We start from the raw sequence: 21,689 nt of genomic DNA on the forward strand, positions 1-21,689 counted from the left end.
AAATTTCCTATAGTTAAAGTTGGAAATCTGGATTTAACTGGAAATTAGTGTCTAATACGAATGCTTGATGCTCCTGAAATAACTACTTAACAACTGTCTAGACTATTCCACTTTCACGTCCTTCCTACAAATCTGCCCTCCACAATTTTTAAAATTTTCTTTCGTTCAAATTTTGAGAAAATGAAATTCAAATTTGGCGCCAAGTTTGAGCGCGCCTCCTTCAAGACTGATCGGCAAACTTCAATAAAATGTCAAAATTAGCTCGAGTTAAACCTTAATAGAGGACGCCACAATAGTCAACTCGAATTTCTGGTAGTGCTGGCTGCCTATAACCCGAATATTATTTTCATTTTCTTTTATAAATGTTTGAATCACCACCTAAAGATTTAATCATTTATAATAAGCTGCCCACACCTAATTCAAATTTGGCGCCAATTTCACCACGCCTCCTACCACTTTGATTAATTAGGAATTAGTTCAGGAACCCGAAATGTCACAAGGAAACGCGTCTCTGGTTAACTATAGGCAACCCGCATAACTGGTTCTGCTGGTTGCCTATATGCCCAAGGGAATTCTTATATTACCCGCGCATAGTGAAATTCAAATTTGGCGCTAATTTTGACCACGCCTCCTCCCACTTTGGTTCCTTAGGAATTAGTTCTGGTGCGGCTTACTAGAGGGAGCCCAAATTGCCACAAGCAGCGTCTATAGTTAACTATAGGCAACCCACATTAAGTCATTAATGGTTCCGCTGGTTGCCTATATGGCGAAGGGAACTCTTAAATGACCCGCGAGTAATGAAATTTAAATTTGGCGCCGATTTTCCCGGAAATGTTCTTGGAAATTAATTTTTTAACAGTTTAAGGTTATCGTTATTTCTAATAGATGGCGATAGTTTCACAAAAACCCCAAATTGAAATTCTACTGCTTCTAGCGCTAAAGGTTTTAAATCTCCCGCGCCTTATTTTTGCCATTGGTTTGGCAAGCTTCCGTTAACTATCGAGCCTCTGCATTCCTGGTTTGCCTCTACACCAAATATATATCTTCTCCTATTTCAGAACGATTCGGTAACTTTCAAACTTCCCGCGCATAATAAAATTCAAGACCGCGCCTTAAAAATTAGTTCCGGTGCACCTCAGTAGAGGGCGCCTCATATGTCACTAAGAACCGATTTCGGTTGACTATAGGCAACCCGCGTTTCTAGTGTTGTTGGTTGCCTGTAAGATGAAAATATTTCTATTTTTTTTTTGAGGAATAATTACACTGTCAGACACGAATCGCCTTAGGGTAGCAAATTAGCAATTACACCCATTACGCGCACACTAGAGCACAATTTCGCGTATATTAATTAAGTATATGACGTAATTTACATTCCAATGTTACGTCATTAACGCAAGTTCGACCATGCGCGATGTCCTTATTATCACCACTAAGAGGCCGAAATTAATTTTTTTTAAGAGTTTAAGGTTATCATTATTTCTAATAGATGGCGATAGCTTCGAAAAATCAAAAATCCCAAATTGAAATTCTACTGCTTCTAGCGCTAAAGTTTTAAATTTCCCGCCCCTCATTGTTGTCGTTGGTTTGGCAAACTTCCGTTAACTATCGAGAACCTGCACTCTTCTCCTATTTTCAGAGCTACTCGATAACTTTCAAACTTCCCGCGCATAATAAAATTCAAGACCGCGCCTTAAAAATTAGTTCCTTAGTAGAGGGCGCCTTATATCATTCTATACGAATCGTAGCTGGTAGGCAACCCGCCTTTTAGGTTCTTCTAGTTGCCTTTTAATACATTTCAAATTTTTTTTCCCGCAACTTTTTTTTAAGGTATAATTACACTGTCACATTAGGGTTACAAATTAGTATTACATCGATTAGATCGCACACCAATTACGAGTGATAACGGTTATTACTTAAGTGTAACCGCTTTTTTTTCCATTATTTCGCGATAATGCTTGACAAAACCAACTGCGTTAGAATACCGAAAAACATTTCGAGTGAAAATTGCCACATTTATCGTGTTTAACAATGATCCTGATGATCACATTGTTGGTCTTGCAAAGCTTCCCTGAGGTACATCCTTATAACATTCTAATGATAGCCCCGATAGATTCCTTAAGCCACACCAGGATGTTCGAGGAACTGGCTAAAGCTCTCGCTGTCAAAGGCCACCAGGTGGATCTGCTGTCTCATTTTCCTTTGGAGAACCTTAATATGGAAGGGTAAGATGCATTGATCCCAACCAATAGATCCAGCTAACGAAGAATCTTTATTCTTTGTTCTACAGAATAAGCCACATTAACTTGGGAAGCTCAAACATGTTTCTTAACAGCTTCTCAGTCAAATTGCTTGGACGAAGCTTCATTGATATTGTAGATAAGATGCTATTCAAACCAGGTCATCAACAATGCCTCCTTCTCTACAACAACCCCCAGTTCGAAAAGCTTAAAAACGCCACAAAAAAATACGATTTATTCATAACCGAATTCTTTACCTCGGAATGCGTCTTACCGTGGGCGTGGCACTTTAATATCCCAAGCGTCCTGGTAAGTACGAGCTTACCCTTGCCCTGGAACAACGAGAGATTCGGGGTACCGGATAATCCGTCGTACGTTCCCAATTATTATGGGGATTTTGGGGCGGAAATGACGTTATTCCAGAGGGCGCAGAACGTTTGGCAGTACGCAGTCGCACGTTACAAGTAAGTACATTTGTCGACAAATCTTACTTTTGTACGTATCTTTAAGGCGTTATGATGTGCTGAGCATGCGCCAACGAGATTCTATAGTTCGTTGCAATCAGGTTTTTGGTACTCACATGTGTGCGCACCTTTAATAATATGCGAACGATGTTGGTTGAAAAATAGGACGAGGAAGCGAAGTGGAATTATCACAAATATATTGGAATATAAGAAGGATAAGATCAGAGGGTTGATGTTAATAAAAAACGGAATTCTTCCAGGAAGTTGGCGTCATTTCTTACTTGTTGAAGATGTCTTACTAAAGTAAAAAATGCCTTTAGGTCCCTGGAAGAATTTCGGTTGTATTCCAGGCACAACAGTTTGGTCATCCTTTGCTGATCCTATAATTTGTGTACATCTCGAACGTAATAAAATTCAAATATGGCGCCGAAATTTCGACCACGCCTCCTACAACTTTGATCTTAAAATTAGAAAATATAAACAAAATTCTTCCAGACAGTTGACGTAATTTTTTGTGACGTCATTTCATTAAAGTAAAAGATCCCTTTAACTGTCTAAAAGAATTTCAGTTATTATACTCCACGCTCCTAATAAAATTTAAATTTGGCGCCCAAATTTTGACAACGCCGCCTACCACTTTGATTTTTAATTAGTTCCAATGCAACTCGGTGGGGGCGCTATACGTATGACGTAGAACCATTTCCGTTTAATTATAGGCAACCCACATTTCTTGTTTTGTAGGTAGCCTATAAGCCGAATCCAATTTTTTTTTCTCAAGAACGATTAAGTTATTCTATAATTTGGAAGTTTCTGATGCCTATTGAAATTCAAATTTGGCGCCAACATTTCGGACACGCTCCTTACAAGTTTGATCTGGAAAATTAGTTTCGGTGCGTCTTAATAGAGGGCGGTTTATCTGATTTCCAGGCAGTTGAAGTAATTTGTTACATTAATGAGCAGATTGACGTCATCAACTGCCTAGAATAAAAACGAAATTCTTCCAGGAAGGTGACGTCATCAAATGCCTTTTAGTCCCTGGAAGAATTTCGATTACATTCTAGGCACAACAGTTTGGTCATCCTTGGAAGATTCTATAATTTTTGTACTTCTCGAACATAATAAAATTCGAATTTGGCGCCCAAATTTTGACAACGCCGCCTACCACTTTGATTTTTAATTAGTTCCAATGCAACTCGGTGGCGGCGCCATACGTATGACGTAGAACCATTTCCGTTTAATTATAGGCAACCCACATTTCTTGTTTTGTAGGTAGCCTATAAGCCGAATCGAATTTTTTTTCTCAAGAACGATTAAGTTATTCTATAATTTGAAAGTTTCCAATGCTTATTGAAATTCAAATTTGGCGCCAACATTTCGGACACGCTCCTTACAAGTTTGATCTGGAAAATTAGTTCCGGTGCGTCTTAATAGAGGGCGGTTTCTCTGATTTCCAGACGGTTGAAGTAATTTTTTACATTAATGAGCAGATTGACGTCATCAACTGCCTAGAATAAAATCGAAATTCTTCCAAGTAGTTGGCGTAATTCTTCACTTGTTGACGTCATCTTACCGAAGTAAAAAATGTCTTTTAAGTCCCTGGAAAAATTTCGGGTATATTCCTGGCATCGAACATAATAAAATTCGAATTTGGCGCCAAAATTTCGACCACGCCTCCTACCACTTTGATTTTTAATTAGTTCCAATGCAACCCGGTGGGGGCACTATATGTGCCACGTAGAACCGTTTCCGTTTAATTATAGGCAACCCGCATTTCTGGTTTTGTAAGTTGCCTATATAAGCCTAATCAAATTTTAAGTATATATTCTCAACAACGATTATTCTATGATTTGAAAGTTTCCAATGCCTATTGACATTCAAATTTGGCGCCAACATTTCGGACACGCTACTTACAAGTTTGATCTTGAAAATTAGTTCCGGTGCGTCTTAATAGAGGGCGGTTTATCTGATTTCCAGACAGTTGAAGTAATTTGTTACATTAATGAGCAGATTCACGTCATCAACTGCCTAGAATAAAAAAGAAATTCTTCCAAGTAGTTAGCGTAATTGTTCAGTTGTTGACGTCATCTTACTGAAGTAAAAAATGTCTCTTAAGTCTCTGGAAGAATTTCGGTTATATTCCAGGCACAACAGTTTGGTCATCCCTTGCTGATTCTATAATTTTTGTACAGCTCGAACATAATAAAATTCGAATTTGGCGCCCAAATTTAGACAACGCCGCCTACCACTTTGAGTTTTAATTAGTTCCAATGCAACTCGGTAGGGGCGCCATACGTGTCACGTAGAACCATTTCCGTTTAATTATAGGCAACCCACATTTCTTGTTTTGTAGGTTGCCTATAAGCCGAATCCAATTTTTTTTTCTCAAGAACGATTAAGTTATTCTATAATTTGGAAGTTTCTGATGCCTATTGAAATTCAAATTTGGCGCCAACATTTCGAACACACTCCTTACAAGTTTGATCTTGAAAATTAGTTCCGGTGCGACTTAATAGAGGGCGATTTATCTAATTTCCAGGCAATTGAAGTAATTTTTTACATTAATGAGCAGATTCACGTCATCAACTGCCTAGAATAAAATCGAAATTCTTCCAAGTAGTTGGCGTAATTGTTCAGTTGTTGACGTCATCTTACTGAAGTAAAAAATGTCTTTTAAGTCCCTGGAAGAATTTCGGTTATAGTCCTGGCATCGAACATAATAAAATTCGAATTTGGCGCCAAAATTTCGACAACGCCGTCTACCACTTTGATTTTTAATTAGTTCCAATGCAACTCGGTGGAGGCGCCATACGTATCACGTAGAACCATTTCCGTTTAATTATAGGCAACCCACATGTCTTGTTTTGTAGGTTGCCTATAAGCCGAATCCAATTTTTTTTTTCTCAATAACGATCAAGTTATTCTATAGTTTGAAAGTTTCCAATGATTATTGAAATTTAAATTTGGCGCCAACATTTCGGACACGCTCCTTACAAGTTTGATCTGGAAAATTAGTTCCGTCGCATCATAATAGAGGGCGCTATATCTGATTTCCAGGCAGTTGAAGTAATTTTTTATATCATTGAGTAGATTGACGTCATCTCACTGAAGTAAAAAATGCGTTCAATTGCTTGCAAGAATTTCGGTGTTATTCTAAGCTCAACGGTTGGATAATCCTTTGAAAATTCTGTAACTTATACTCGTCGCGCCTAATAAAATTTAAATTTAGCGCCAAAATTTCGACCACGCCTCCTACCACTTTTATCTTTTAAAAATTAGTTTCAGTGCGTCTTAATAGGTGGCGCTTTATCTTTTGAGATTAACGTATCAACTACCTGAAGTCTCTGATGAGTAATGAGTATTTTAAGGTGGTATTGGGGAGTGAGGACTTACTAACAGACTACTAATAGACTCTAGAACTAAAAGAGAACTAGAAGATACAGTGATGTTATAAAAACTTGAGTTGTCAAACTTCAGGTTGACTTGTGTTTTGATGAGATGCAGGAATATTCTTGTTTAGATTTTGGCGTAGTATGAACCAAGCAGACCAAGTAGCGCGTGCGTTCTTTGGCCCCCAAATGCCCCCATTAGAAGAAGTAGCCTACAACAGCAGTCTGCTCCTTAGCAACACTCACTTCAGCATTCACGACGCCCGCCCTTTACCTCCTAACGTAATCGAGATCGGTGGGTTGCATATAAACCCCCCAAAGCCTTTGAGTAAGGTAACGACTTACTAAATAAGGTTATTCTGCTATAAGCTACTTATCTTATTACCTTTTAGCACTTGGACAAGCTGTTGGACGGCAACCCGCAAGGCACCATATACTTTTCCATTGGATCGATGTTTGCCGCTGAGACTTTTCCGGATGAAACTCTTCAGGGTATTTTAGACGCCTTTGCGCAGCTGCCTTATGACGTCATATGGAGGGTAAACGTCGCCAACTTGAGTAAAAACCTTAATTTCTCCAAAAATGTCCATTTGGAGAGTTGGGTGCCACAGCTGGACTTATTATGTAAGCGCTCAGGGAGTTTGTCGTCATTAATCCAGGGTTGCCAACTATTTTTCAGGTGACCCTAGGGTGAAACTGTTCTTCTCCCACGGAGGTATAATGGGCATGCAAGAGAGTATTTATTGCGGGGTACCCATATTGAATTTCCCGATAATAGCGGATCAAAGGCATAATAGCCGACATGCTGAGTTAATGGGTTTCGGCTTGGTACTCGAGGATATCAGTACAGCATCGATTCTGGATGCTTGCGGTACGCTTTTGAATGACTCCAAGTATGCTGGGAATGCTAAAAAGGCTTCCAGAGAGTTTCTGGATAGACCCTTATCGGCGGCAGATACGGCAACGTTCTGGATCGAGTACGTCATAAGGAACCAGGGTGCACCGAAAATGCAGAGTTATGCCAAAAGACTTCGTTGGTATCAGTATTATATGCTGGATTTACTCGTTTTAGTTGTAACAAGCTTATGGGCTTTACTGTATTTGTTGGTTTTAGGTGTGAGGTTTGTTTTGAACAGAAGACGTAACCAGAAGAAAATAAAGCAAAACTAGTGTCGATTTTTTAGTGTGTTAATAAAACATAATTTTTTTAAGGAAAAGTTAGTGATTTTGGCAACAGTGCATTGCGTCCAGATACATCAGGGTGACAAATGTTAAAGTCAAATGTCAGATATGTCAAAAGTGACATCTGTCAGATGCCGTTGAGTGGGTTAGGTTATGTAAGGTTAGGTTAGACAAGGAAACTCGTCAGACCTTGAAGAAGTACCAAAGTTACTTATAAAAGTGCATATTATTAATTTGTTCAGGTAGTAAGCCTATACTTACTTTAAGGATGAAACTTAGACGATTTAAAAGCACTTTTAGCTCATACTGCGGTCAGAATCCATGAATAAAATAATGCTTTTTCAAGATAGACCTAAAAAATCCTTGCGATTTAACATACGGGGCATAAATTGAGCCTTTTCGGGGCCCAAATAAAACGGATTTTTTATGTTTTTCATAACAAATGTCCTTCACATCTCGCTCTAATATGCCACGCACAAGTCTTGTATGTATATACAAGATAAGGAACGATATTCTATAGACAGTATCTCCGGGTTAAAGTGAGTAAACAGATGTTATCCGATCGATGTTTAATATGGATGCAGTCGCCTTAATCAATATTGATTTAAGGTGAACTCCGGAGAACGTCAGTCATTAATAGTTTATTATATTTATGATTAAATGCTATTGGCAAATATTATCAAAAAATGTTGATTACTATTTAATTACTTAAATAATTTTGTCGTTATTTGAGCTTAATATTACCTTGAAAGGTGTTATAGTTGCTCTTATGATCTTGGGAGATTTAGCAGCTCTGTTTCTTTCTCCTGATATTAAAGGATTTTTCCAGCAAATCTTTACTGCATGTTTCAGCCTTTTTACCTTTACTTTACCACCTGTACAGTTATTCGTTCAATAATAAACTAGTTACAAGCACCGTTGCAGACATTGAAACTAACTCGACACACCTAACCTAACTTTTAAGCCCCGGCTGTCGGCCATACTACGCCATACGTTTCTATCGTTGTCCTTGTCACTCTTGTTAACTTTTTTACGTGGAGTAATCGAACGTATGTCATTTTCTAAATAGCGGACAATTTTTTTAAAACGCGATTAAACTTTTTAAATGCAAGTGAATTTGTTTTAAAAGAAAATCTGACTTAAACTCATTGTTATAATTACAATATAATTGTGATTTCTATTGTTTGATCAACAAATTTAAGCGCAAAATTACCTTGAAAGTTGATTTTTCTCTTCTAGATTAAGATACCTGTTGGGAGATTTAGCACCTCTATTTCGTTTTCCTGATATTAAAGAAACATTCTAGCAAATATTTACCGCATATTTAAGCTTTTTTGCATTTGATTTACTCTCCACAATAACTCTTTATTCAATAATAAAGTTTATAATATTAATACAGAAATTATTGAACGCGACTCAACACACCTAACCTAACTTTTAAACCCTGGCTGTCAGTTATACTACACCATACGTTTCTATTGCCGTCTTCGTCTCCCTTATCAACTTTTTTCCGTGGGATAATCGAACGTATGTCATTTATTAGTTACTGACCCACTTCTTAAAAACGCCAATAAACTTTTAAATTGAACTGAATTTATTAAATTGAGACTGTTGAGGCGATAATTATGTGATTCAAAAGAGATCTGACTTTAATTGATTGTAATAAAAACACTTATTTCAACAAAAAAAAAAACGACATAACCTAACTTACCATATGTGACGTGACAATTTGAACGAGTTTTGACAGATGTCATCATCTTTATGGCGCCATTTTCAAACGTCAAGCCACCCCCATTTTTTCAGCGCAACAAATCCATATAAAAGCAATAAGGCTAAGGCGCAACATAAATAATTAATAAACCGTCGGTTCTTATTTTAATATAAATATGAGTCAGGAATCGGAAATTCATCGGTCGGCCGACAAAATCAACATAAGGAAGCGACAATGACCGCTTCATCGGGCTCAGGTAATGGGGTTATTAGATAACGTATACATAAATACTCGTAATAAATGATTAATTAATGGTTTGCCATTAGGTAGTACCTGAAGATTTCCGAATCAGTAGGTGAGCGACACCGTAATGGTTTAGGTACCATTTGAGCGCATTTTTTCATTATTCTAATGCGGCTATTTTGTTGTATGTAGAAAGTGAATGTGTGAAAATATATAGACTTATGTAAGGTTTCCGGGTTTGTTATGACTGATTTGACAGGCAAGTATATAGGCATATGACCTTTTTGGGAAAATTTTGGTTTTTAGAATAAAATTTGAATCATCATTTTGGGTTTATTTTATATTGAGTCATTGCTCCTTTCATTATTTATGTGTATATGAACTGATAGATAAGAAACTGAATGGGTATATACCGATATAAACAGAAATCCGACCCTTAAGACGTACAAACTTATGTACATAAAACAGACCCTTATACAGACGTAAAAACCCCAATTACCGGCTCTCACTTTATTACATTTCAATACGGTACGTAAGAGTGAGAAGTGCGTTCATCTATACCAAGTAACAATCGGTTTCCAACAATTATTATTATTATCAGCAAAAGTGATTCATTTAAATCCAATTAACCGCACTTAAGTGACTTAAGCTCAGTACGTTCCGTGACGTTCGTTCGTTCGCGTCGTCGTTCCCTTGCTTAACTTGCAACATTTTTTTTGTTTTTAGTCATTCTCCGGGTATCGATGATGATTACGATGTTATGAATGTGCTTTTGTTGTGTTTTTTCTTTATAGGTTATGAACGATTCATGGATTAATAATAAAATAGCTAATAGAGAGGTGTGTAGTTAGTATTATACAACTGAAGTTTATTTGGGGTCTTAGGGAGCAGGTCCAGCTATTTCATAAATAACTTTTGAACGGATTTAAGTAGGAGGGTGATTTAAAGGTGGTTTAATAAAGCAAAGAATTTGATTGGAAAAAGTCTTATACAACTGTTCTGTAACTCTTATAGGTCTTGAGATATTGGACTGAGAAGTTTGGGTACGTCACTTGGGTCTTGGCACGGCCGGCTGGGAAATTTAATGAATAACTTTTAAACGGTTTTAGGTAAAAATATGAATCAAAATTATTCTTATACAACAGGCAATTTGCCTTAAAAAAGTCTTATACAACTAGTTTGTAACTATTACAGCTTTTGAGTTATACCCTTTAGAAATTTGGGTGACGTCACTAAGCTCTTGGACGACAGCCTCGACAATTTAGCGGATAACTTTTGAACTAATTCAGCTAGAAGGATGATTTAAGCAACTATTGATAGTTCATATAATTTATTTAAAAAAAGTCTTATACAACTATTTTCTAACTATTACAGCTCTTCAGTTAGAGCGTTCAGAAGTTTGGGTGACGTCACTAGGGTCTTGGAACGAGACCTCGACAATTTAACGGATAACTTCTGAACTAATTCAGCTAGAAGGGTGATTTAAGCAACTCTTGATGGTCCATATAATTTATTTAAAAAAAGTCTCATACAACTATTTTCTAACTGTTATAGCTTTTAAGTTATAGTCCTCAGAAGTTTGGGTGATATCACTAAGGTCTTGGACGACAGTCTCGACAATTTAGCGGATAACTTTTGAACTAATTAAGCTAGAAGGGTGATTTAAACAACCTTTAATAGTACATGTAATTTATTTTAAAAAAGTCTTATACAACTATTTTCTAACTATTATAGCTTTTAAGTTATAGTGCTCAGAAGTTTGGGTGACGTCACTAGGGTCTTGGGTCGACAACCTCGACAATTTCAGGGATAACTTTTGAACTAGTTCAGGTAGATGGATAATTTAAACAACTCTTGATAGTACATATAATTTATTTAAAACAAGTCTTATACAACTATTTTCTAACTGTTATAGCTTTTAGGTTATAGTGCTCAGAAGTTTGGGTGACGTCACTAGGGTCTTGGGACGACAACCTCGACAATTTCAGGGATAACTTTTGAACTAATTCAGCTAGAAGGGTGATTTAAACAACTCTTAATAGTCCATATAATTTCTTCTAAAAAAGTCTTATACAACTATTTTCTAACTATTATAGCTTTTTTGTTATAGTCCTCAGAAGTTTGAGGATGTTACTAGGGTCGTGGGACGACAGCCTTGACAATTTAACGGATAACTTTTGAACTAATTCAGCTAGAAGGGTGATTTAAGCAACTCTTGATAGTACATATAATGTATTTTAAAAAAGTCTTATACAACTATTTTCTTACTGTTATAGCTTTTAAGTTATAGTCCTCAGAAGTTTGGGGACGTCACTAGGATCTTGGGACGACAGCCTCGACAATTTAACGGATAACTTTTGAACTAATTCAGCTACAAGGATGATTTAAGCAACTCTTAATAGTCCATATAATTTATCTTAAAAAAGTCTTATACAACTATTTTCTTACTGTTATAGCTTTTAAGTTATAGTGCTCAGAAGTTTGGGTGACGTCACTAGGGTCTTGGGACGACAGCCTCGACAATATAACGGATAACTTTTGAACTAATTCAGCTAGAAGCGTGTTTTAAACAACTCTTAATAGTCCATATAATTTATTTAAAAAAAGTCTTATATAATTATTTTCTAACTGTTAAAGCTTTTAAGTTATAGTCCCCAGAAGTTTAGGGACGTCACTAGGGTCTTGGGACGACAGCCTCGACGATTTAACGGATAACTTTTGATCTAGTTCAACTAGAAGAGTGATTTAAACAACTCTTAATAGTCCATGTAATTTATTTAAAAAAAGTCTTATACAGCTAGTTTCTAACTATTACAGCTGTTGAGTTAGAGCCTTCAGAAGTTTGGGTGACGTCACTAGGATCTTGGAACGACAGCCTCGACAATTTAGCGGATAACTTTTGAACTAATCCAGCTAGAAGGGTGATTTAAACAACTCTTAATAGTTCATATAATTTGTTTTAAAAAAGTCTTACACAACTAGTTTCTAGCTATTACAGCTTTTCAGTTAGAGCCTTCAGAAGTTTAGGTGACGTCACTAGGGTTTTGGGACGATAGCCTCGACGATTTAACGAATAACTTTTGATCTAATTCAGCTAGAAGGGCGATTTAAACAACCTTTAATAGTCCATATAATTTTTTTTTTAAAAGTCTTATACAACTAGTTTCTAACTATTACAGTTTTTCAGTTAGAGCCTTCAGAAAGTTGGGTAACGTCGCTAGGGTCTTGGGACGACGGCCTCGACAATTAACCAAATAACTTTTGAAATAATTCATCTAGAAGGGTGATTTAAACAACTTTTAAGAGTTCATAAAATTTACTTAAAAAAAGTCTTATACAACTATTTGCTAACTATTATAGATTTTGAGTTATAGCCCTCAGAACTTTGGGTGGCGTCACTAGTAAGGCTTCCGACAAAACCCTCTTAGAAGTTCGGTTACAGTTTTTTTCAAACACCTTCTAAACCCATTAAGATAACGTGCTGATTCAAAGATTCTGGGTTTTTTAGTGAAACCCTTATACAACCTTTATATAACAATCACATCTTTTTTTGTCATAAAAATCCTTGTTGTTACAGTGAAGTGCTCAATATGGCCGAAGAATCCCCCACCAGTCCATCCAGCTTCAAGGACGTCCTAAACTTCTTCAACAGCCTGGAACGACCACCAGTACCAAAAAGAAACTTCGCCAGCAACTTAGAAGTGAACCTGAAGCTAGTCATCGACAGTAAAACTATCAAAACGACCTCTTATCAGTTTCAACAGCACGATGGGGAAGTTCAAACGTACATCCCAAGGGCCAAATTAATAAAAAAACCTCTTGGGGATGAACAGAGGGCTCCCAAGGTACCGCCTAGAGCCACCCCTGTTAGGGTACCTCCCAAAGTACCTCCGAGACCATATAAGCATCAATCAGATGAAACTCTGATGAGTTTCGAAGGATATTTTAGGGAGCAATTGACACCAGACGTAGAAGCCAAAAAGATCCTGGAGGAGTTCACCAAAGAAATCGACTCGTTTAGAAACTTTGCGGTGCCGGAGAGTGCGTTGGACAGTGAGTTTTTAAAGGAGACTCTTAGTATCGCGAATAGTGAGGTGAGCGTGAGTGAAGTGAGTGATTCGAAAAGGATATCGCAGTGCAGCGGGAGTTCCTATAGGTTACCCGAGAGGCTTGACAGGTGAGTGAGTTTTACTGTTACATAAATATTTTTGCAAATGTCACTTGTCAGTAAATGTCTAGTAGCACACAAATGATTTTTGACAAGTGACATTTAAACAATATGAGTTGCTATTGTGAGTATTAAAGTGTATGTTGTGAAGGTTAAAATGTGTGCAATTTCGCTGGAAAATCAACGGGGGGGAAAAAGCGTTTTATTTTACGTGAAAACTCGCATTTTCCCATTTTCGATAAATCAAAATTTATCGTTTGTAAACAGATGACCGTCGTTTTCCCCCCCTCTGGAAAACACCGTCGTCTCCGAAATGATTAATACCTGGAACTAATTGTGTGCCAAACCCCCCTCCTCCAAGTTTCGAATTTCGTTGCACGTAGTCCGGATATTAATTCCATAAATTTTGGACTGTGTGGCGTTTGTTTTCAAACTATTAACGCAAAAGAGTCCAGACGTATGGTTAAAAATGATTTTTGGAGTTTTAGGGGAATCGATATTCCTGGTCCAGACGAGGTTTTAAATGTTAATCGTCTGTCCTGTTCCTTCCGATCTTCTCATTAACATCAGTTATCTGGAATAAAAACAAAACTCTTCCAGGCAGTCGAGGCCATTTTTTTTTTACTTAATTGGATCAGAAAATTGACGTCATCAACTGCCTGGAAGAATTTTTTGACTATTCCAGGCAGTTGATGACGTCAATCTTCTGCAATCATGTATGGTTTAATAGATTTTGATTTCATATCACGTAATTCCAGTGTGACGTCATTCACGGGTGTCAAGGGTACGAGAAGTTTCGATTCGTTAAAATTCTGGCGTCTCATTGGTGAATGTATTATAACCACTAAGAAGTCAGTATTTTAATCCAATGAGAACTACTTTGCAAATGCATGGAAACACAGCCTAACCGTATGACAGTTTGATTTCTCCCTCCTCTATGTTTAAATTTCCCGCGCTTAATTAAATTTTCAATTTTGGCGCCGCATTGGCAAACAACGACCCTGGAGTTAAAAATTACTTTTTTTTGACCGTTTAAGGTCATGGCTAGTTAATTTGCGATAGATGACAGCACTAGGTAGAGGTTATTGAACCCGATTGACCAACTTAATTTAAATGTCAAAACTAGTTCGAGCTGGGCCTTAATAGAGGGCGCCAAATCTGTCATAAAGAACTGTCCACGATTTACAATAGGCAACCCGCACTTCTCGTAATGTTGGTTGTCTTTAAGTCAATTTTTAAACTCCTCGTGCAAAATACAATTCAAATTTGGCGCCAATTTCGACCACTCCGCCTACCATTTTAAAAATTAAACAGTTGATGACGTCACTCTTCTGATCCTCTCATTTGACTTAAAAAAGGTTCAACTGACTGGACGAATTTGTTTATTATTCCAGGGAGTGACGACGTCACTCTTATGATGGTTCCATTTAAGTTCAAATAGCTTCAACTTCCTGGAAGAAGTTATGAAATTCAAATTTGGCGCCAATTTCTGCCACGTCTTCCAAGACGAGCGCCTTATCTGTCATAAAAAACAATTTCCGGTTAACTATAGGCACTTGGTACTGCTTAGGAGGCTTTTTACAGTTCCAGGATGACGTCATTCTCTCATTTGAGTAAAAAATGACTTCAACTGCCTGGACGATTTTCTTTCTGGTCTTCTTGTTCAAGAAAAAAGAGTGACGTCATAAACTGCCTTGAATAATTAAAAAAATCGTCCAGGCAGTCTAACGTCAGCTGTTCAATTTTCAAAGTGGTGGATGGCTTTGTCAAAATTGGCGCCAAATTTAAATTTCAATAGGCCGGAAAAGCTTTATAATTATAGAATTTTATAAGGAAGACTTCATTTAGGCAACCAGCAGCACCAGAATTGCGGGTTGAATGACAGATGTGGCGCCGTCTATTAAAACTATTTTTAACTAATTTTGACATTTAAACGAAGTTGGCCAATTAGATTAATATAGATGCCAATTTTTAGACATTAGGTTCTTAAGAGATGCCAAGTGCTAACTGTCGCCATCTATTACAAGTAAAGGAACGATAACGATATATTGTTATAAATTTAAAAAAATACATGATGGAACCTCTGGCGCCAAATTTGAAAATATTATTAATAGCGGGAGATTTGAAAATAGATTTTTTAAAGGATAGCACAGTTAAAACTTCAATTTTCATTTTTTCAATAACCGCTACCTAGTGCCGTCATCTATTAAAAATTAAGAAACGAGAACCTTAAACGGTCAAAAAATTAATTTAAAATTACTGGGTCGTCGAATTTCATCGGCCAATGTGGCGCCAAATTTGAAAACTTAATTAGACGCGGAAGATTTAAAAGTAAAGGAGACAGAAATCAATAACTTCAAACTGTCCTAGGCTGGGTTTCCATGCATGCGCAAAATAGTTCTTATTAAATTAAAATACCGGCTTCTTATTGGTGATAAATACGTTGACTAATGACTATCATCGAGCGTCCGCTAATTACGTCACACTGGAACGTTTGTTTACGTGACATGAACTCAAAACCTACTGTGACGATGGCAGAAGATTGACGTCATCAACTGCTTGGACGATGGATTTTGTTGTTATTACAAGGAGTTGATGAGAACTGTCTCTTTTGACATCCAATCCCCTTCATTTCACTTTAATGATTAGATCCTCTAGTACGTCATAAGACAAACGAAAAATCCCCTTTATAACACATCTCATGATAAAAAAAAAACGACCCCCGCAAACCACTTTTATTAAAAAGCCGACGATATTTATTATGCCTTCACTCTCGTCGCTTTCTTTTGCTACTTTTTCCTCCTCCTCCTCCTCCTCCTCCTCCTCCTTCTGCACTTTATTTACGACTGTAAACTTCTAGATGGAGATTAGGCGTTTACATTGCTCCCTTGAGGTCTGAAATAATGTTGTAAACGACCCTCCCTTCGCCCTTCCACCCGTCAGTTATAAAAGTTTTGATTGTTCAACACTTCCGGCCTGTCGTTGACGCGTTTCCGCTAAATTATTTTTTAGATTAGTTCGTCTCTTTTTTCGCTTGTCGTGGGATCCTTTGGGGATGCATTAACCTTAAGGAACCGAGAAATAAATTTCAAGAAGGCTTTATTTATTATTAAACATTAAACCAGCGGTGAGATGTACATGTATGCCAACTAGCTCTGAACGCTGCGCAGTTGTCATAGACACGTTTCAAACATCTCACCGCTCCAAAACTGTTTATCAATGAGGCTTTAAAATGACATTCACCTAATGCTGAAGAATAAAAGGGATGGGAAGCAGGTGTTATATACTAAGACAAGTGGGGAAAATACTTTGCTTAACCGTAGTGTAGGCAAGGGCTTAATGGACTCGAGTTTTTGTTTGTCCTTTTCTCCCTTGGAAAGGTGTGTGAGGGAGGAAACACAACAGGAGAGTTTCTTTGTGTATAGGATTTTTTTTAGCTCTTAGGACACAATAGGGATAGAGCTGTTAAGGTCGTCGTTAAAGCCCCATCCAATATCGGTGAAAAACAATATTATATATAGAAGTTTCACTCGACACGCGACTGGATAACGAGTTTTATGAAGTTTCACCGGTGTTCGACACGCGAGCAGCTCGTTTATAAGGAGCAAATTGGATTTTTATTAAATGGGAAATAAACAATTTCCGATGTTAACTATAGGCCACCCGCATATCTCATCTTGCTTGAAAGATTTTTTTTACAATTACAAACATTTCGTGACGTTATTCTTCAATTTTCTGCCGTCGTGACGGTAGGTTTTTGATGTCATATCAAAACACGTTCCAGCGTGACGTCATCAAAAGATATTCAATGGCACTCAGTATTATCACCAATAAGAAGTCGGTATTTTATACCAATAAGAACCATTTTACGCATGCTGCATGGAAGCCCAGCCTAAGATTCTCTCAATTGGGTTTTTAAATTTCCCGCCATTAATAACATTTTCAAATTTGACGCTAGATGCGTTGGTGAATAGAACAATTGTACAATTTGAAATGACAGTATTTCGTTATAGTCCCTTTATTGTTAGTAGATGGCGATAGTTAGCAGCTGGTAAAAAAATTGAATTTCTTTAATATATGATTTATTTGCTATTAAGCGCCAGATTAAAAAGCGCTCCACCTCTTGTCAATTTAAATGTCAAAATTTTTGTCTTTGAGTCTTACTAGAGGGCGTCACATCTCCATACATAACCAATTCCGCATTTCTGGTACTGCTGGTTGCCTATATATAAATAATTCTAATTTTTTAACAGTTCTCGTGCCTAATGGAATTCAAATTTGGCGCCAGTTTCCGCCACGCCGCCCCTGACTTTAAATATTGAACAGCTGATGATGTCACTCTTCTGATCTCGTTCAAGTAAAAGAATGGCATCAGCTGCCTGGACGAATTTTTTTATTATTCCAGGCAGTTGATGACGTCACTCCTCCGATCTTCTCGTTTAAATTAAAAATTGCTTGGGCGAATTTATTTTTTTAGGCACTTGATGACGCCACTCTTCTACCATTGTTCCAGTGTGACGTCATTAACAGATCTTTGATGGTCAATGTATTATAACCAAGTAATTTGCGCATGCATGAAAATCCAGCCTAACCGTATGACAGTCTGAAGTGATAGATTTCTCCTTCCACTATTATGTTGCGTCTAATTAAATTTTCAAATTTGGCGCCGCATTGGTCGATTTAATGTCCGAGTTGCGCTTAAGAAGCATATATGACGTCTATGGAATATAAAATAAATTTTCTGAGCGTTTCAGGTTATGGTTGCTTTATTTTCAATAGATGACTAAATAAATAGGAAACTAAAAAATATTTGAAATTTCAAATCTTATTTTTTAAAGATTAAATTTCCCGCCATTAATAACATTTTTTAAATTTGGCGCCGGATTTTAATTAATTGGACGAGGTTCGATGAATTTCCGGTTGGGCCTTAATAGAGGGCACCACATCCGCCATAACAAATCGTTTATGGTTTACTATAGGCAACCCACATTGCGGGTGCGGCTGGTTGCCTAAAAGTCATTATTTCTGTTTTTATAACAGTTGAGTCATCCATTACAGATTTATCATTTTAAACTCAAATTTCTAATTTAAATTTGGCGCCGATTTCTGGCTCGTCTCAAGTCACCTTAACTATTACAAAACCCATTTCCGGTTAATTGTAGGCAACCCGCATTACTGGTTCTGCCTGGAAGTTTAGTTTTATTATTACAAGCAGTTTATGACGTCACTCTTCCGATCTTCTCGTTCAAGTAAAAAATGACATCAACTGCCTGGACGAATTTTTTTATTATTCCAGGCAGTTGATGACGTCACTCCTCCGATCTTCTCGTTTAAGTTAAAGATTGCCTTAACTGCCTGGGCGAATTTATTTTATTTATTTTTCTAGGCAGTTGATGATACCACCCTTCTACCATTGTTCCAGTATGACGTCATTAACAGATCTGCGATGATCAGTGTAGTATAACCAATAAGAAGTAATTTGCGCATGCATGAAAATCCAGCCTAACCGTATGACAGTTTGAAGTAATAGATTTGTTTCAGTATAAAATAGGCCGCGCATAATTAAATTTTCAAATTTGGCGCCACATTGGCCGATTTAATGTCCGAGTTGCGCTTAAGAAGCATATATGACGTCTATGGAATATAAAATAAATTTTCTGAGCGTTTCAGGTTATGGTTGCTTTATTTTCAATAGATGACTAAATAAATAGGAAACTAAAAAATATTTGAAATTTCAAATCTTATTTTTTAAAGATTAAATTTCCCGCCATTAATAACATTTTTTAAATTTGGCGCCGGATTTGTTGATTAATTGGACGAGGTTCGATGAACTTCCGGTTGGGCCTTAATAGAGGGCACCACATCCGTCATAACAAATTGTTTATGGTTCACTATAGGCAACCCAGATTGCGGGTGCGGCTGGTTGCCTACGAGTCAATATTTCTTTCTTTTTTTATGACAGTTGAGTCATCCATTACAGATTTTATCATTTTAAAGTCAAATTTGTAATTTAAATTTGGCGCCGATTTCTGGCCCGTCTCAAGTCGCCTTAACTGAAACCATTTCCGGTTAATTATAGGCAACCCGCATTACTGGTTCTGCCTGGAAGTTTAGCTTTATTATTGCAAGCAGAATGCAAATGCATGAGTCCAATGAATTGCAAATTCATTGGACACCTATTTCAGGGTTTTCCCCAAATACTTTTAAAAGTAGAGATACTAGTCTTGGAAGTTAAAAAAAAACTACCCTTCAAAAAAATTGGGATTCTAGGGACAAAGTGTTCATATCTCTGAAACTAAGAGAGTTAGAGATGTGAAAATTGGAACACAGCTTCTTCTAATAAATTCATTGGACACCTATTTCAGGATTTTCCCCAAATACTTTTAAAAGTAGAGATACTAGTCTTGGAAGTTACAAAAAAAAAGTCTCTTTAAAAAAATTGGGATTTCAGGGACAAAGTGCTCATATTTCTGACACTAAAAGAGTTAGAGATGTGAAAATTGAAACATAGCTTCTTCTAATAAATTCATTCGACACCTATTTCAGGGTTTTCCCCAAATATTTTTAAAAGTAGAGATACTAGTCTTGGAAGTTAAAAAAAAAAGACTCTTTAAAAAAATTGGGATTTCAGGGACAAAGTGCTCATATCTCTGAAACTAAGAGAGTTAGAGATGTGAAAATTGGAACACAGCTTCTTCTAATAAATTCATTGGACACCTATTTCAGGATTTTCCCCAAATACTTTTAAAAGTAAAGATACTAGTCTTGGAAGTTAAAAAAAAACCACCTTTCAAAAAAATTGGGATTTTAAGGACAAAGTGTTCATATCTCTGAAACTAAGAGAGTTAGAGATGTGAAAATTGGAACACAGCTTCTTCTAATAAATTCATTGGACACCTATTTCAGGATTTTCCCCAAATACTTTTAAAAGTAGAGATACTAGCCTTGGAAGTTAAAAAAAAAGTCTCTTTAAAAAAATTGGGATTTCAGGGACAAAGTGCTGATATCTCTGAAACTAAGAGAGTTAGAGATGTGAAAATTCGGACACAGCTTCTTCTAATAAATTCATTGGACACCTATTTCAGGATTTTCCCCAAAAAATTTTAAAAGTAGAGATACTAGTCTTGGAAGTTAAAAAAAAAAAAAGACTCTTTAAAAAAATTGGGATTTCAGGGACAAAGTGTTCATATCTCTGAAACTAAGAGAGTTAGAGATGTGAAAATTGGAACACAGCTTCTTCTAATAAATTCATTGGACACCTATTTCAGGGTTTTCTCCAAAAACTTTTAAAAGTAGAGATACTAGTCTTGGAAGTTAAAAAAAAAAGACTCTTTAAAAAAATTGGGATTTCAGAGACAAAGTGCTCATATCTCTGAAACTAAGAGAGTTAGAGATGTGAAAATTGAAATACAGCTTCTTCTAATAAATTCATTAGACACCTATTTCAGCATTTTCCCCAAATACTTTTAAAAGTAGAGATACTAGTCTTGGAAGTTAAAAAAAAAAGACTCTTTAAAAAAATTGAGATTTCAGGGACAAAGTGCTCATATCTCTGAAACTAAGAGAGTTAGAGATGTGAAAATTGGAATACAGCTTCTTCTAATAAATTCATTAGACACCTATTTCAGCATTCTCCCCAAATACTTTTAAAAGTAGAGATACTAGTCTTGGAAGTTACAAAAAAAAAGACTCTTTAAAAAAATTGAGATTTCAGGGACAAAGTGCTCATATCTCTGAAACTAAGAGAGTTAGAGATGTGAAAATTGGAACACAGCTTCTTCTAATAAATTCATTGGACACCTATTTCAGGGTTTTCCCAAATACTTTTAAAAGTAGAATTATTACTCTTGGAAGTTGAATTAAACAAATTCTTAAAAAAAAAATTGGGAATCCAGGAACAAAGTGCTCATATCTCTGAAACTAAGAGAGCTAGATTTGTAAAAATTGGAACACAGCTTCTTCTAATAAATTCATTGGACACCTATTTAAGGTATTTCTCCAAAACCTTTTAAAAGTGAAGATAAGCTTCACAACATTTAATAAAACAGCCAAATCTGCACATTTTTAACAAAAATCATAAATCTTTCTCCTATGGTTAACCCAGAAAGTCCCACTCTTTCTCTCTTCACCGACATCCACTTTAAAATCCTTTAGTAACACACCTTTCCAGACCATCTTGTATTCCAAAAACTCTGGAAAAGCCCCTTACATCCATCCGATTTTCATCAAATATGTGTCAAATCTTATCTCATTGTTAAACCTCATAACCCATATTAAAAAAAATCAATTTTCTTTTTA

General features: G+C 36.5%; 2 protein-coding genes and 2 long non-coding RNA genes across 6 annotated transcripts in view; 3 read left to right on the forward strand and 1 right to left on the reverse strand.

Moving 5' to 3' along the window:
- Nucleotides 1-1,959: 1,959 nt before the first annotated feature.
- Nucleotides 1,960-7,263, forward strand: LOC126741165 (UDP-glucosyltransferase 2-like). Its single transcript, XM_050447510.1, has 5 exons — nucleotides 1,960-2,222; nucleotides 2,288-2,701; nucleotides 6,219-6,420; nucleotides 6,480-6,711; nucleotides 6,767-7,263. Exons 1-5 carry the CDS (start codon nucleotides 2,029-2,031, stop codon nucleotides 7,255-7,257), a joined length of 1,533 nt encoding a protein of 510 aa, XP_050303467.1. The 5' UTR covers nucleotides 1,960-2,028; the 3' UTR covers nucleotides 7,258-7,263.
- Nucleotides 7,264-9,032: 1,769 nt separating this feature from the next.
- Nucleotides 9,033-9,451, forward strand: LOC126741690 (uncharacterized). The gene is made up of 2 exons (XR_007662288.1): nucleotides 9,033-9,236; nucleotides 9,307-9,451. It is a non-coding gene; the product is annotated as an uncharacterized LOC126741690 (long non-coding RNA).
- Nucleotides 9,452-9,891: 440 nt separating this feature from the next.
- The window catches only part of LOC126741686 (protein sprint), a 188,003-nt gene continuing 176,205 nt past the window's right edge, over nucleotides 9,892-21,689 (forward strand). For all 3 annotated transcript variants that reach the window (XM_050448215.1, XM_050448216.1, XM_050448217.1), the window contains exons 1-2: nucleotides 9,892-10,062; nucleotides 12,801-13,400. In XM_050448215.1, the coding sequence (XP_050304172.1) occupies nucleotides 12,814-13,400 (587 nt within the window). In that variant the 5' untranslated portion in view covers nucleotides 9,892-10,062; nucleotides 12,801-12,813. The remainder of the gene's footprint in view (nucleotides 10,063-12,800; nucleotides 13,401-21,689) is intronic.
- The window catches only part of LOC126741688 (uncharacterized), a 78,083-nt gene continuing 68,373 nt past the window's right edge, over nucleotides 11,980-21,689 (reverse strand). The window contains exons 3-4 of the long non-coding RNA XR_007662286.1: nucleotides 12,198-12,317; nucleotides 11,980-12,136 (exon numbers count right to left, since the gene is read on the reverse strand). This is a non-coding gene — a long non-coding RNA (uncharacterized LOC126741688). The remainder of the gene's footprint in view (nucleotides 12,137-12,197; nucleotides 12,318-21,689) is intronic.

This window comes from Anthonomus grandis, chromosome 10, assembly GCF_022605725.1.
Source record: "Anthonomus grandis grandis chromosome 10, icAntGran1.3, whole genome shotgun sequence".
NCBI classification, from domain to species: Eukaryota; Metazoa; Arthropoda; class Insecta; order Coleoptera; family Curculionidae; genus Anthonomus; species Anthonomus grandis.

Excerpts from the sequence above, each read along its gene's own strand:
- LOC126741165 (XM_050447510.1), top strand. The coding sequence starts at position 2,029 with ATGATCCTGATGATCACATTGTTGGTCTTGCAAAGCTTCCCTGAGGTA. Across the intron at positions 2,223-2,287 it reads GAGAACCTTAATATGGAAGG|AATAAGCCACATTAACTTGG; the intron begins GTAAGATGCATT and ends TTTGTTCTACAG. Across the intron at positions 6,712-6,766 it reads GCCACAGCTGGACTTATTAT|GTGACCCTAGGGTGAAACTG; the intron begins GTAAGCGCTCAG and ends ACTATTTTTCAG.